General features: G+C 41.4%; 1 protein-coding gene across 1 annotated transcript; it reads right to left on the reverse strand.

Moving 5' to 3' along the window:
* Positions 1-1196: 1196 nt before the first annotated feature.
* On the reverse strand, positions 1197-4794 carry LOC133962050 (peptidase M20 domain-containing protein 2-like). Its single transcript, XM_062397485.1, is given in 6 exon segments — positions 1197-1333; positions 1510-1567; positions 1569-1628; positions 2898-3052; positions 3416-3662; positions 4702-4794. Coding segments are annotated over 6 exon segments (750 nt in total).
* Positions 4795-17822: the final 13028 nt, after the last annotated feature.

Genomic DNA, 17822 nt, shown 5'->3' on the forward strand with positions numbered 1-17822 from the left:
GTGGAGACAGTTCTGCCTGAGTGAACCATCGTCCTATAAAAAAACACAACAAAAGCATCACTGCAGCGGAGAGACATGAAAAATTATTCAAACATCAAAAAGATGTCCGTAACCTGATTTTCCAACAAATGCGTGACCAGTGAATCTGTGCTGCTGAAAACATGCCCAGAAATCTGAACCACTCCAAGTCAAATATCCAGAATTGAAACTAAGCGTCTGCAGCCTGTTGGCACAGTGTATCTGTGAAGGCTCTCAGTCAACCAGGTCATGGTTTCCTCAGGAGTCGTACATGTGTGCCGATGTACACACATACATCTCCTGAACTTAACAGTGGTGCTTTTAGCTAAACGCTCACTGAACTTAGTTTGATAGCATCCTAACATTTGCTTTTTAGCCTTAATGTGATCAGTTTTAAGTTCATAAAATACTAAACAACTGCTGCTAGTAACTAACTGATCACTTTCCATCCCTTGGGGAACAAGCACTGGAACCAAATTTCATGTTAAATCTATACAACAGTTGAAATGATACAAAGAATACGTCACACTCACACTGGTGCTACAAAGAGTAAGTAGAATATAAGTATTCCTCTGGTGATCACGATATTCAGGGGTGCAATTCCCTGGAGCCCTTTGCATTGGCTGAGTGCATTAGTCCGGAGCAACAATTAGGGCCCCCTATGTCCTGTTGGGCTGGGGCCCCCAATATTCTCGCGATACTTGTTTACATTTGAAGAAGTTCTCACCAGCTACTTCAATTGTATTGGATTTGGCTGCAACACTGTTTACCCCTGAAACTCCAAAAGAGTTTTGTGGACTTAAAAACTTTACTCACCCCTCCATCGGCAAAGTGAGTAGATTAAGATTAAGATACATTTATTTGTCCAAAACACATGCACCGACATGCACAGGCACACTCATGCAGGTAGGGAAATTTAACCTCTGCTTTTAACCCATCTGGTGAAGGACACACAGAGCAGTGAGCAGCCATGTACGGCGCACGGGGAGCAGATGTTGGGGTAGTAAGGTGCCTTGCTCAGGGGCACTAGACAAGGTAGGGAGAATCATCTTGGATTTTTGGACAGATTGGGTGAATTAAAATTTTCGGGTAAACTATTCCTTTATTGGCAGCCTCCATCTCCATCTCTCTTGAACTCCTTTTTATTTTTCATATAATGATTATCACAGTTGCTGTATTTAATGGAGATTCAGTTTGGCCAGGCTGGAGTCCTCTATCACTTTCCTGAGCCGATCGGGGCAGTACACTACATCCACAGCTGTGGTAGCCGGGGCTTTGGCTGTCCTCAGGGTGTACAACTGGGCCGTCTCAGCTCCTAGCACAGGAAAAACAGGAAGAGGAAAAAATAGAGCACGGAGTAAACAGAAAGTAAACAGGAAAACTAAGTGACCTGGAAAGACACGATGGCTGTGAAGATGTCAGATCGAGATGCATTTCAATTTTCGTTACAAGAAACAACATCTGTTCCCGATAAGACTCTGGCTACCGTACCTGCTGCTTCGGTGTGTTCCTCTGTGTGGTTAAGTGCATCTGTGCCGATGGAGAAAAAAAGGGTGGATGCCAGGAAGTATGAATGAGACGTCGCCAAAGTCTGTGGAGCCCGCCAGATAATAATATATTCACTGGGATTATGATTCTCTGCTAATCACGTAAACAACAAGAAGACAATAAAAACCTGCTGTGTTCGCAGCCCCAAGGGTCACAGCAGGAATCTTTCTGAGGATTATGTTTTTGTTGCCCTGTAATAGTTGTGTGTTACCTGGCAATGGTTTCCTGTTGCCGTTATGCAACAATGTAATTTTGCTATAGGTGCAGACATCTGCTCGACAGTCCTTGCAGATCAGATTGTGCAAATTTACCGTCACTAATTATATAACCATGCTTGTTTTGCAGTAGCATGATATCATGCCTAGTTCAAAGAAAATGTAATAAGCCGATCTATTGGGTTTTCAGTGGGAGAAGTTGAGCAGAAATGGGCTACATATTACTGTGTGGATACACGTTTTTGAATAGGGTTGGGTCAAAGTTTTTAAACTTTGACCCAATTTATTTAGGTCGGTAACGTTGGCTGGGCTGATTTTCTAAACTGCACATGTCTGTAATCTGGGAAAACAAGTAATAACCATGTGTTTGAGGGGACAGGGTCACACAAACCCAGTGCAGCTTACAGGGACTTCAGACAAAGAATAAAAGAACAAAAGTATGGGAACTACTTTATTTGACCTCTCAATACACATTGTGAAATAACACAATGTGTATTGAGAGGTCAAATAAAAGTAGTTCCTAAAAAGATTCTCGCAGTGATCCTCCGGAGGCTCGATAGCTGAGTCACTTTCTATACAGTGAAAGAAACTAATGATGATTTCCTTTGCTATAATTTATAAGTTTTTTCTCACAAGAGAAGTTTCGTGGCCGCTCTGCACACTGAGCCCAAAGCTTCCCTTTTTTTTTTAATACAGGCTTGACAGTGTGGTATTCTCCACTTTAAGGACACACAAGTTTATCCTAATCCATAAAATGTAGAATGAAAATATTTAAGAAGACAACTCAGTAAAATATCACTATTGTACATTGACAGCAAATGAGGCCATGTACGTTTTTTAATGTGGGGCAAACCGGTAAATGTTGTGTGAGAAAAACAGCCTCGAGACAAAAATGAATTATGTAACAGTAGCACAGCACTCGGAGCATAATTACAGCAATGTGTTAAAAAGGGCAAAGTTATATAACGGAAGAGTCACCTCCGACATTGTATGTCTCCACTATATCAATACACTGTGTTTGTTTGTTCCCGTGTCTGTGCTTCACTGTTAATCTACAGAGGAGGGACACAATGTGAGTTCAGCCCGGAGGAAGACTGTATTTTTAGGTAAGCTTACTTGGCAACCAGTTGCCACGGCAGCTGCCCCGAAGCAAGCCTCTGCTTTGGCCTTGAGGTCCCGAAGATCCTTCACCAGCGGAGTACGCAGACAAAACTCTAACTTGGTGGAGGCAGGGATAATGTTGGGCTTCTCTCCTCCGTGTGTGATGATGCCTGTGGACAAGAAAATGCAGACGAGGAGCAAGAGAGCGGCAACAATGAATAAATCCATACGTCTGAACAATGACATATTACGGTGGATTGTTATTTCTGAATTCCATTGGTAATGAAACATTTGGAAAAGTCGCCTCATACAGATACCTTGTGGTTTCTGTTAACACCAACAGAGCTTCTATTTTCATCAAACTAACATTTTATTGATTCCCAGAGGGCAGCTAAATTCCAACCTACATGCAGCAGCATGACTCTCAGGAGGAGCACACCCATCATTCAGTCCTAAGAATTGGCCGCAGTGATGCCAATTCTATGGTCTGACCCTTGAAAATGTGAATTACTGATGCTTTGTCTGCTCCTCGCCGTGAACCCTCCACTCAGGTTTCATCTGCTGCCTGAGCACGGAGAGGTTGTTGTAGGGCTAGTACAGCATCCAGGGGTATGCACCACCATGAGAGGGCTTCCCGTGGTACTTCACTGACACCCGGCGCAACATCAGCATAGGTTGAAGGGTTGTCTGCAATATGTAGTTATTGCAGATTCTCCCTGCCTCTATCAGGTCGATCTTTCCACCTGTGTTCTCCTCTGCAGGAGTTCCCAGAAGAGTTATCTGGTAAGAGAAGATCTTAAATTAACCCTTGGAGTTTTGCTTTATTGCACAACATCCCAAATTCTGTGCTTTGCGTGCTTATATATATACGATTTGATGTAAAATGTCATTTTGCACTCTTCACAAACGGAAAAAAAAATTCTCTCTCTCTCTTTCTCTCTCTCTCTCTCTCTCTCTCTCTCTCTCTCTCTCTCTTTCTAACACCAGGCTGTGTCTCTCTGAAGCAAGACGAGGATCGCCATCTGCTGGAAACGATTATACTCACATCACACTTAGCCGCCTACATCGAATTGAAATTAGGCATAAAAAATAAATCCCCCCATACAAAAAATAAATACCATTCAATATTCGTTTTTAAAGTCAAAAATATAATCTTCTCACAAACATTTTTGCACATGAGCGATGTGCGTACATGATAATAATATGAAATCATGGGGCTCCTATATAAATCTGGGACTTGCTGTGATGAATGAGAATAACTACAATGCCACAGCAGAGGGACCCAGAGAGACATACTCTTGTAAATGGCTCCTTTCACTCATGGTTCTGATTTGATTCCTTTTGCAGAGGAAATCATTCAGTGTTCTGCAGCTTCACACCTTGTACCTTGACCAATATAAAAGAACGAATAGAAAATATCTTACAAAAGAAAATCATTGCCGTCTTTAGGGATTGTTTTTATTGCCTTCAGCCACTCAGATGGTTTTGCACGTGCAGCAAGGTAACAACTCTTTCCCTCACTCAGGATGAACTGGGATCTGTCCATGAAAAACAAGGTCAATTAGTTCTGAATGAATAAAGACAAAGCGCCACAGCTGCCACGCACCCCGTGTATGTGTGTGTGTGTGTGTTGTGTGTGTTGGTGTGTGTGTGTGTGTGTGTGTTCGAGACAGCGAGCAGGTGGATGTGTGTGTGTTTTCTGCCTGTATTTGGGTTGGGGGTTAATTGGGGGCGGCTGTCACAGGAGGAGACATGTTGAACAGCGCTCAGAAAGCTGACACCACCACTGCCTCCTGACATGGCCTGTCTGTCAGCTTACTTCACGCCTCACCGGTGACGCCGACCCACTGACACTCTCCACTGTGCATCTATTAAGTGACATGGAAAGGAGGCCCCCATGTGTCGCCCCCATCGTTTTACCAGGAGATTTGCTTCGCGAGCATGTGCATCAGTTCACATGATTACACGTGTTTTGGGCCTCGCATGTTAATGTGGTTGAGGACCTTAATTGTTTATTCTAAGAAGATGATTTGAGGCTGCTCATCACACGGATGGAGTCTGAAGATGAGAGGCTCCTGATAAAAAACATTCCGGCTTCAGAGGAGAGAGGAAACCAAATGTCAAACCCATTGCACACTGAGTGATGCCACAAATAAAAGCCCCATCTGCTCCCATGACACACCGAGCACAGGATATATACGTTAAAAGGAGGTTAATATTTCATGCAGCATGGATATTTCAGATTGAGCCAGTAGGGATCCCACAGAGCGGGAGTGATGCACGCGATATGATATATGCATGTGGGACACCCAAAGGTAGGCTGGCTGGACAGTTATATAGGATGGATGAGCCCCTGATGACAGCATGTCTGAAATGTGAGATGAAAGAGCCAACAAATAATGCTTGCTTGTGTGTGTGTGTGTGTTTGTGTGTGCGTGTGTGGCCACTGCAAGAGTGTGGTCCACAGATTCATGCGTTTGTGTCTCTACCCCAGCCTGAAAGTATTGGAAGCCCACGTCTGCCAGTAACAACACATTATGCATGATCAATGAAAGTTCTAATTGTGAGATTTAAATCAACAACATGCCCGATTTTTCAGTGGCTCATAATTTGTGCCCTGTTATCGATCAGGTCCTCCAAATGAAACAACACAGTTTGTCCATACAACGTCCAGCACGACACATGGAAAACATTTTCTGATCTGAAAGCCCCTGTTCATACGATGACATCATCCACTTGTTCCTTCAAAAACTGTGACTATTAAAAATCTGTTATATGATTTGTTTAGGTTAAAGGAAACATTATATCGCAAGATTTAGACCCAAAGTCTTGAAATTGTGATTTTAAAAGATTGATAGAAAATTTGACAATTATAGTTTGGTCTTCCTAGTTTCACAAATCAATTCCCAAGCAAACAGATGGAAAAATGTTTCATTTATTAACATCGAAAAAAATATGAACTTGCACTGCAGTTAACTTTCTCATCAGAGTCTCATACATAAAAGTCAAGAGTTTGTTCCATTTAATATATGAAGGCTTCTTTGTTTGAATTCTATGTATGTGGCCTTCAGCAACATATGGCAGCTTTCAAGCAGCTCCACTGTCCTTCAGTGATGGCTCCTACTTCAGCTCTTTTCAACTGAAGGACGATAAAGTTGAATTGAATTAAATTGAATTAAACTATTTCACCTATAGGACACAAAGTCTCAACAACTTTACTTTAGTTAATGATCATTTCATATCATCAGGAAAGAGGGCCTAGATGCAATGACATATGGGTAACGTTATATAAAGCACATTATCCATTTTTACTGCAACCTAGATTTGAAGGTCAGAGGGATTTTTACTTATTGAGGGTTGTCTTTGTTTAAAATAAGCTGTAATACCTGAACAAAAAAACCTGATCCTGTCTCGGCCCAGAGTGTAAATCTGAAACAATTCAGCTTAAATTTTAATGTAAATCCCCACCATGGATGAAACCTGACACAGATGGAACAACTAATGGCTCTCAGTAGAGCCCATACTAAACATACATACTATACATAACAGTCCTCTTAGGATCCCACATTTAAAATCACTAGATCCAGATTTTTATTTGGATTTACACCAAATTGCAAGCCAAGATCATCAAGATCCACGAATCATTCTCTGAGAAATCAACAAACATGTTGAAAAACTCATAATGTTAAAGAATGTTAAAAATAAATCCTGGTTCCGAGCCCTGATCCAGATCTGCACTCAACATTCTTTCCTGACCCACATCTTTCCAGCAAGTTTCGTGTTAATCTGTCAGGTCAGTGAGTTTTGCATAATCCTACCAAATAACAAACAACAACACAGACAAAAACATAACCTTGTTGGTGGAGGTGAATTGATCTGAGGCCCTGTGGTATATGTTCTAACCCACGAATAAAACAAAGCTTTGGAACCATTCATCTGTGGTTCTTTATTTTTAGAAGCCGGGATTCTCCTCGAGGGGAGCATCAGAGAAAATGTCACAGGGGTCCCGGAACTGATTGATTGATTTGCTGCCTGAAACTGTTATAGAAATAGACTGTATATAAAGATACATACAAGCACAACCTTTTGCTTTCGACCACCAGCCTTTAAATGTTTTGTATGCCTTCCTCTTCATTTACAGAGGTATTGTCTCAACTGGGCTTCCATGATTAGCCTTGATTCTACCAGTTCATTGTTCATCCTGAAGAGTTGTTGATGAGCCTGATTTCAAACATGAGATTCGAGTTGACTGAAGGAAAGTGACAATGTGTCATTCGCGCTTGCTCTCTCCTGTCAGTATTACTATCAAACAAAACGCACCCTTATAGGAGTCCCCAGGAAATCCAGCCAGCAACGTTCGATATTGCACAGCAAGCTGCCTGGTAGTTGGAAAATATCCCCCCAAGGGCCTCTGGAATGTGTGTATTCATGTGTGTGGGTGTGTGGGTGTGTGTGTGTGTGTGTGTGTGTGTGTGTGTGTGTGTGTGAGTGTGCAACATGACAGTCCTGTTTCTGTCATTAATGTCACATCAGTGCACACACTGTGCCACTGCGTTCTCCAAGATGGAATACATTAACACCTCGATTTATCAAGCCTGCGTGCACCTTCGGGTGGTGGTGTGGGGGTGGCACTACTCTGTTCGACAGTTCTTCATGTTTTTGTGATGCACGATGGTTTATGATTGAATGTAGCTTCATTTTAATCTTTGGAGCAAGTCAACAAAATACTATTCAGATGTTAGGTTCAGTGCAGGTGATGTTATGTTATAAAACAGCTACTTTATATAAATGGACATGCACTGAATCGAAATGTCCAAATCAGTTGCTCAGGACAGTTGCAGTCAGGTCAGATGTTTCGAAAAATGTATGAATGAACCCATGTGTGAGTGAGTGGGTGTGTTGATGACATGTCTAATACACCAGAGACGCAAGAGGATGTTAAATTGGAAAGACAGTGATACTCTTCTAAGAGCTTTTAGTTTTTACATTATTTTATATACCTAATAAGTGTATTGAATTGAATCTACAAAATGTATTGAATTTTATGTATTTTAACTTATTGCTTTTTCTCCTAGACAAAGTACCTCAGTATCACCTTGAACAGCCAGGCAGTGGACTGAAAAATCCACCTGCAGTCTCCATCTGGTTGACTCTCAACCTTCTGAAGAGCTGGACATTGAAACATTGTAATTTTCTTATCGAAATATAGATGAGTTTTTATCAGTATAGTGTTTGCACAGATCAAATCAATGTTAACACATCAAGGTTCAAAACATTTGATAATAACTGCTGTGTAAAAAGTAGAGAGCACAACATAAAATGGAAGATATGGGAAAGGGAGTGCCGTACATCTGCAAAACATCGAAGCGATGACTTCCGAGCGAAAACAATTGTCTTACAAAAATCTAGATTTGTGTTTGAACAGAACACAAATCCAGTGTCTTCAGGCTGAGCTGCGTTTTCTCTTTTGTCCTCCCAGGAAGTCCACCCAGCTGCACTCAGTGCTTCACAGGAAGCCCTGCTGCTGCGGTGCCCTTTCTTTGTCTGACAGCACTGAAAAGGCTGCTGTCTGCCCCTATAACATCAGCCCTTTGTGGGCAGTGGGCTGAACAGTGGGAGCACGAGTCGTTCCCTCGGCCCGCAAACGAGCAACCATCAGCGGGGCGTGTGCAAAGTGCAGATTTGAAAATGTTGCCCTCCTGAGTTGATGTGCTGGATGCTCTTTTCCAGATCACAACAGATTAATCTGTTTCCGATAACAACAGGAGCTTGAGAGTGCGAGAGTAGAAAAGCTCAATACATCACGTGCATGACATTTCTTGCAGAATAAATTCATTTTAAATCAGTTGGTGAAGGTTTCAAGTGAAAACCCCATTGTACATCCCAAGGAAAGTTGCCCATTGTGCTTTTTATACGACCCACAGGTAGTGCATTTACACGTGTTACCCTGCGAGCTTGATTTGCATTCTTCACAGTCCTCATCCTGAGAAGCAGGATTAATTCCAGTTTTCCGCTCCAGAGGAGGGAAGAGAACACCTCCCTCTCTTGTCTGTAACCCCAACCCTCCAGCTTTGATAATTAAGAAGCAGTTACCACTTAAATAATACATAGACTGCGATGATGCAGAGTGACCGGCCGGCCAACGGTCTGCAGGGAGAACAGAAATCAAGCGAGGATCAGTGTTTCGCGGTCTGCTCAACACTTCGGGGGAGCAGGGGGAGAAAGTGCTGCGTCAGAATAGAGCTGCCCACAGTTAGACCTGACAATGTGTGAGAGGCTGCACCTGGATTAGGAAAGATAAAGATAAAGACGAGCCTCACACACTTGATTCGTCACATAACTAAGATTAGAGTATTATAAATAGTATCATGGTGAATGCTTGTGTTTGTTTAGATGGAGACCAAAAACTTCACTTATTGCTTTAAGCTAATGTGCTCAAAATGACAACCCTACCCGCCATGTTGACGAAAATGAAAGGAAAAATTATTGGATTCACCCATCCGCTGTGAATATCATGGATTCTTGGTTGGGTCATATGCCTCACCATACCTCCACAAAGGTTTTTCATTAAAAACAAGCAGCAATGAAAACATTACCTACCTGCCAGAGGTAATAAAGAGAAGCATTCATTTCATCAAAAGTCATCAATGAAGATTGTACAAATCATCTTCAGAGCATTAACGTATGTGAAAACATTTTCTGGAAACATTTTTCTAAGGCTGACCGGACCAAAAAATAATTCAATTCAGTGTCATGGGTGTGTGCATTTTGTGATCATACAGTGTTCAATCATATCACAGCTAATAAATAATGCATGTCCCTCTGTGATACGCCTTTTCTCTCTCTCTCTCTCTCTCTCTCTCTCTCTCTCTCTCTCTCTCTCTCTCTCTCTCTCTCTCTCTATGTGTCGCTCCATCTCAAACCGGCCGACATGTCAGGAGAAAGCTCAAGTGTTAATTGGAGGCCCTCCCATGGGAACTCGTGGGCGTCTTGGTCGTCCTCTGTGTTTATCGGCTAATGTGATTGTCACGGCTCTCTCAGATTCATAGCTCACCCTGAATAATGAACATACTTAATATTCCCTTCAGACTCTCGCGACCTGTTGTGCATAAATAAAACTTTGGCTTTCAGGACGAAAGAACAAAAAACTAGATTTATACAAACAACAAACTGGCAGAGTTGGCAGTTGTGTGTCTGTGATGGCCGCCCATTTGCGTGGTTAAATGAACACTCCTCTGACACTTGTAGGGTGTTAATGATTTCCTCACGTCTACTGGGTGTATCCTATATATAATAAAGGAATATTAATCTTAATCTTAATATTTTTAGGAGCTGTTCTGTGAACCCGGTTTGTTGATAAATATTATATCGGAATGTTATATTTTCCAAAATGTCCAATTATTCCAATAGATGTGTTTCATGTGTAACTGATAATCTTGACACACTGGCAAGCACAGGATTGATATTTAAGATGGGTTTCACTTTCATTCTCTACTCCATCAAAACACACACGCACACACAAACACACACACACGCGTCAGTAGAGTGTGAAAATGTGTACTCCTGAAATTGCTTCTGTCTAATTAGATTTTGCACAAGCTTCCATCACCAGTAGCTAATCCCGTTGATTGTTCTTTTTTCCTTTTTTCAATTTGTTTTGATCTCACGTTTGACGGAGATTACACATGGCCTGATGTGTCTGACTGATAAGATGTTTCAACTGAGAAATGAAGTAGATCTAATTATTATTCCACGGGCTGTTGTTTACTCAAACAACATGAATCACTATCATTTGTCGGTCAGACCATAATAGTATACCCTCCACCTCACTGTTTTCACTTCACAAACATGCTATAAGTATCCTACCTTAATTGAATGTCCCTTTATGCTCGGTATAAAGGCTCCAACCACAGAAAAGCCGTAATTACCTGAATAAAGATTTGAATCCCTACAGAATAATTATGGATAATTTGTCAGTGTTATAATTGTTTTACATTGTTCACGATGCTGTTAATTAATGCAGATCCATTTACATGCACATGAAGTGATTCATATAATAGACTGAGCCTCGAACAATCAGACAGTCGTCACAGAGGATGTGGAGACAGACGCAGTAAGTCACCACAGGACGCTTCTCACCTGATTAAAATGGGAGTTAGCAGCGGTGTCAGAAATGGAGCCTATTGTGAAAAGTGTTTCCTGCTTTTGGGTAATCACTGTTTATCGTGATGTCGGTATTTGGCTCGATTATCTTCCAGATAATCAACTAAATCAATGCAGATTGTTCCTTGTTATTATGTTTTCACACCTGAAAGTTCAAACCAAGTCTTGCAATTAATCTGCTTAGTTTTGGTTTCACATTATGAAGATTTTTGTACATCCTGTCATCCTCTTATTTACTGGTTTGTAGAGGGGCGTGTGTCTGATGTTGATGATTCAGCAGGTAGTCGTCCTCTCATTTGAATGGAGAAAATAAATTAAATTGTTTATTATGTTTATTTTATTGCCATTGTAATATCATGACGGTATCACCACAACCAGCATCACAAACTTTAGGGGTTGTACTCAACACTAGTTCAAATCCGTCAAATGGCCGCCCTGGTCGTTCAAACGTTACATCACAGGAGACTGCAAGCAATCCTGTGGGCCATTTCTTTTTCTTCCTCTACTTTTGAGTGCTTCCTGCAATTGGTCCAAAAGTCTAAGCATGTCCACATTGAAAATGAACTGGACCATGGTTCAGTTTGATCCTGACCGAGATCACACATCTTTTGGTGGAACTGAATTATGTTTGTGTCTTTGTTCTATGTTGTGCACGTAGTGTGGCTTCTTTTCAGTCCACAGCTGAGCTCACGTCTCGGCCTCGCTCATCTAAAGCTGGCTCCTCTATAACATTATGCAGAACAAAAGAAATCATGTTGTTTGTGCTGTGGACTGAAGATTGCAGAGTGTTTTTCTTTTTCTTTCTTGTTTTTCAGACAATTTCCTTCGGTTTTGCATTTTGAGGAGGCTGTTTTCTTGCTTCTTTGTCTTGTTCCCTTTCAGCCTCAAGGTTGTGCAAACTGCAGACACAAAGGAGAGACAAGCAGGACAAAACAGAGATGCTTTCAATGTTCCGTTCAACTCAGACATTCAAGCTCCTGCCACTCCGTCTCCAGCTCCCCTGTGTTTATCTCCTCTGAACAGCGCCTTGGCTATTTCTTCAGATTGAAGGATCGGTGTGCTCCTTGTTGGAGTCAGCACCTGTCATGCAGCATCGAGGTTTGTTAATTTGCTGCCACAAAAACAAAACAAATCTCCGGGAATCAATAGAATAAGATTTTGATACAAATACAAATACTGTTTTTGTTGGCACTGGTCGCTTGAGAGACTCAGAGACACATATAAATTATGTCTGAGAAGTTTAAGAAGTTTTTGCAGATAAGAAAGATTTTTCCTTTGTCGTTATGAACATTTCCCATTATGATGCCGATGTTATCTCGCTAACCCCGCACCAGATGGCTGGGTTAAACAATCACACCTCAAAAATGAGATGAAAAACGAATCATTGCTAATGCGTTCATAGTGTGAATTCAAGAATTCCATTTTCTAATGATCTGACAAACCCTGTCAGCTTTAATAATATCATATTTAATAGTTTGTCCCAAAATCCCAGAGCTCATAAATCAAAGAGATAGTTGATACACCTTCTCTGACGCCACACACACAAACACACACAAACACACACAAACCCCCACACACACAAACACACACAAACACACACACACACACACACACATGCGTCTCCTTCTGTGTTTCTGAAATGGAGATGATCAACGACAAACAGGGTAATATGCTGATTTCATTGTGGGAACAGGTGTTGTTGGGTGACACATCATTAATCAATCGGAACTTAACAATGAACTCCTGACCCTGGCGGCCGTGACCTCTGACCTCTTGCATCTGAGACAGACCAACCAGGGTCGGACCTGCGTGAACACAAAACTGAGTCAGACCAGTTTTGGCCTAAAAACAAAACCAGAGAACCTGAACAGACATACATGAGTCATACAACACGTTACGAGTTGATGAAAAAAAAATAAAACGTCCGGCGATCCTTTTTTATTAAAAGTAAAATATTTGTATACATTTTGTTTATTTGCAGTTGTGTTGTGTTGGGGCCTCTGCATTCATGTGTTCTATAATGCACTTTTCTGAGACTTCACGTTCACCGTACCAACCTAAAGAACTCTAAAGAAACAGGAAGAAAACATCATGTTACGTTCAAGTCGTTCAAGGAACATAGAGGTTGAGAGTAAACAGAAAACACCAGTCTGCTGAATAAAGGTCGGACAGGCTGTTTGGATAAGAGACCGACTGGCAGACGTCATCGGTGAGCAAAGGGAAAAGCAATCCGCCCTGAAGGATCACAACAATCCTGACATGGTGATGGCTCCAAACAACAACACAACCTGAAAATGACGCATTCGTCCACGCACACTCATCAGACCAACTGTGGACCTTTTATTCTTTGTGAGACACAGACACACACACACACACACACACACACACAAACACACACACACACACACACACACACACACAGAGCGGTGTAATCCAGGTGACCTTGAGCAGTTATGGGACAGCAGGGTCTCCATAGTGATGCACCTGAAATGCCAGCTTTTATGGTCCCCTCAGCTCGAGAGTGAAATGAGAGCGATAATTGTTTTTGTCTCGACACAAAAGACTTGTTTCCTTCAGAGCTTCACTGGTAACACATGAGGGGATCGATGATAAATACATACATTTTTTTTTAATACAGACAGTTGAGTGGGAAGAGAATGGATGAAAAGGGAGAGAAATGAAAATAAAAAAATAAAAAGAATACGGTTAGGTCCATATGACTGCGTTATCATTCTGATGCATTTTTTAAACAAAAACATCATAGTACTAATGAAGCCTTTTAGTGAATAGATAAATGATGAATGACCAGATGAAATAATTACTAAAACAAATTTAGGAGCCGTTTCTTTACAGATGTGTCTCAGTGAGAGATATCCACAGGTGATCTAGAGTTTAATCCACACGTACGTGTGAGCCCTAAAGTCAATTAGACTCTGGACTGTGAAATTATAGAAGGGGGGGGTTTAAAGGTGTAAAGTGAAGGAATCATCTGTGTTCACCGAGTTCAGAGTGAAGGCTGGTGGCCGGCTGCCAGCAGGGTTATTTATGCTCCGCTGCCATCGATCTATTTTCCAGCCCAGATGGCAGCGATTACTTCAGGAGGGGAGTGATGAGCTCGATCTGACAGGGATTAGAGTCAAATCTGTCTCCGAGTGCTATTAAAATCTAACTCTCATGTTTTTAACGACATTTCGCTGATGTACACAGTTATCATATTTTAGTCCGAATTAGCTCATGTCCACATGTTGACCCTGCAACGCGTCGGGATGTGTGGAAATGAAAAGCTACCCTTTTTAAATAATGTCTCAATGAATTCTCTTTAAATCGCCCGTATCATTGTATGTTCCTGCAGCTCCATTGATCTTTAATTGATTATTCAAATATTTGTCTAATGTGTGTAATAAACACTATCGGCTAAACTGGACAAGGCTAGGTGGAAACGCACAAGGGGCAAATACTACAAAATAAAACACGGAACACAGACCTCAGGGAGAACACGAATTAAACACAAACCTTAACACAAGGAAACATGAGAAGAACATATTTGTGTTATATGTTCTTTGGTAGTGTTGAATAAATCCAAACCACTATTGTCACCTTTGACCCCAGCCTTTTATCATTATTTGTGATATATCTTGACCCTCAAACTTTACATGTCCAACTTCCTGCGTCTTAATTGTAACCTGGGGTGCGTCAATTAAATATGAAGAATATTGTGTTTTAACATAAAAACATAATCGATTGCACATAAGAATATAAACGTATGAGTATCGCACCTAAAAGTGGAGAGACGAAGAGAAGCATCAGGAGAAATCGACAAAGAGTAAAAGGAGGGAAACGACTCTGATATCTGCATCAGTTTGTTTTTCCAAGAGTCAATTTTGCTTTCCTTCTACACAGAACCCACATCTCAACACTAATGCTTCATTTGCAGATAATGTTTTTCAGTCACTCACGTTGTCAGACAAAATGAGTCGAATCGCTCATTACAGCTCACCACAAATGCATTTTGTCTGACTGTATGGACCTCGTGTTTTCCACATGAATCCTTCTCTTTTCTTTGCAGCATGGAAACTGCTGCACCGGTGCAAAGCCTCATTTTCACCCATTCTGTCATAAAACCCTCCATACTTCAGGACTCTGTGGGATCTAAATATGTCTCATTGGGCTGAAAGCAGGGAAATAAATGACAAAAGTGATAAACAAACTTGTTATGAAAGAACTCCCTCTCTGCACTGACCAAGAAACCGGAATAAAACAAATCTCCAACCAATTTTGAACAGTCGTCCTTTTAATGTCATTCGCAGCGGAATCTCTTCATCTCATGATAAAACTAAAAGCTGATGCACAAAGTGTCGCTGCCATGATGAAAGCACTCATCTGGGATGTGAGAGCACTCTGATATTGTGAGCTGGATGCCTCTGTCAGTAATGGGGGAATAAACATGATGGAGTGAACAGAATGAGAATGGATGAGTGCTGCGGCGGCGATGACATGTTTTCATGGACACACAATGTAGGAAACCGAGCTCACACTGTGATACCTTCACAAACAGCAGTGATACAAAGTCTCTCTGTATTTATTCAAGTGAGTGAGTGTGTGTGCCGCTTACACAGACTTATACCAAACGTTGGTATATGCATTTTAAAGGTATCTCTTCATCCTATACGACATAACCTGAAGGTTATATAGACCGCAAAACTGTTTATGATCATGTGGTGGGAGTGATGTCATCATGACGTCACTAGAAAGTCAGAAAATGACATCATACAGCCAGTGTAGAGACATAACATACAGCTTATTTAAAATAAAGAATAATTTGTCATCATATGATATATATATATGGGACTAATAAATGCATCTTAATCTTAATCTTAATGATGACATCATCGTGAAGAAAATTTTCCCGTTAGCATGCACGCTGGGTATACCTCATCACCTATCATCATCCCCCCTCGAGTGTGTGTCAGTATTTAAATTCAATTATACATTTGTGGTAGTATTTGAAAATCCCCTCTTGACATCCAGCCCACACAGCTTAGTTTTCAGATGTTTTCAGCAAACAGAAGCTCGACTCAAAGTGAAAGCCGACGCTGCAAGTTTGCCATGTCACTGTTAAACTTGTAATTGCAGCCTGGTCTGATTATGCAGTTAAAAAATCTGAATGGAGAGCAAATAGGAGAACGGCTAAGAATAAATTTAATTTGACAACCCCTCTTCTTCCTGACAGAAGTGGGCCATGTGATTACAGGTAACGTGTCATGGCAGTCGGGGCGATGCTCGGCAGCTGCGTTCAGGTCAGGTGAATTATTCCTTGGCTGTGATTGTACTGTGGCTCTACTGGGCCGAACAAATCCTGAGTGTGTCTCTGGTCTTGATGGTGAAACAGGAGCTGTTTTTAGACACAAACTCCGGAGAATGGGTCGGGACTTTCCCCCATAGTTTGCCTTTCTCACATGTGCAATGCAGCAGGAGATTCAACAAAGAAACACAGAACTCTCAGGAGCTTCAGGTGAAGGGCTGGTGCAGCACACAGAGATGGATACAGAGCATGTGTTTTTGTTTACTGCACATCAACAACATTGTCAGCCTTTATCACTAATACTCTACGACACCGGAGATATCTCTAATCTTTGTGCTTGTGATGAATCCTCCGGAGGATCTCCTCTTGTTTTCTCACACGAGCTCATACGGATGTTTTCTCACTAGGGGGCTGTCAGGAAAATGACAAGATAAGATAATAAAAAGGCATCAGCGAGTAATACGTAACCAATACTTTAGTTTAAGGAACATAAAAAAAAAAAAAAATTCTATTGAAATAGAGAAAAATATCAACGTAATTAAATTATTACATATACAGTGTCAATCGGACATTTGCGATCTCACATACAGCATGGCAGGAGATTGTCCGGAGTTCAGTGAATGACTTAAAGCAGCGTTATAGTCCCACTGACTGCTGCTCTGCATCACATGTGAACCAAGAGAAATGAGGTTCCACTGATCTGCGATCTGATGCTGTGCTCTGCCGCCTGAGAGACCCCTCTGTGCCCAGAGCATTTATTTGCATCGTGTTTCCGGCGTTCACTGAACCAACGGCTAAGTCTTTGTGATTACCACTGTGTTCTGCTGAGATAAAAAAAAAAAAAGGTCTGTACGAAACTTAATGGTGCATGAAGGGGATTCTACCCACTGACCATTACGCTGTTTATCTCCCGTGCACCAAGAATATCCAGCGTTTCCGCAGCACAGCAGCTCGTCTTTTAGGTATGCACTGGATTACAGGGTTTTTATTGGTTTTGTTCTCATTTTCTTCAGTTTTTTTTCCATCCGGGGAGAAATTCAGACACAGAAGGCGCAGAGTCACAACTTGTTCCTACTTTGCACTGAGCTGTTGATCCCTGTGCAGAGATTCTGACACAAGAGAGGAACATGACAGGGAACTTTCACACTTCACTTCTCCCTGTTTATTTCTCCCACAATGTTCCCTGAGAGCGGAGCTGTTTGTTCAATTAAAAGCTGATCAACAAACACCTTTGATTTGCCCAGTGAAGCCACGTATGTAAATATAATTGCCTAAGGAAGTGAATTATGAGGATGCAGACAGCTGATGACTGACGGTAGGCGATGGTGCGCATGTACTAAATATTACAAACGACATAAAATACATTTATTAAATGTAATATTTTGACTTTTTCTCTTTACTGCGGCAATTTTCCAGCCTCATGAGAGAAACAGAATATGGAAGTGGCAGATTAGAAACCAGTTAAGAGCTGCCAC

The sequence above is a fragment of the Platichthys flesus genome, chromosome 10 (assembly GCF_949316205.1).
Source record: "Platichthys flesus chromosome 10, fPlaFle2.1, whole genome shotgun sequence".
NCBI lineage: Eukaryota > Metazoa > Chordata > Actinopteri > Pleuronectiformes > Pleuronectidae > Platichthys > Platichthys flesus.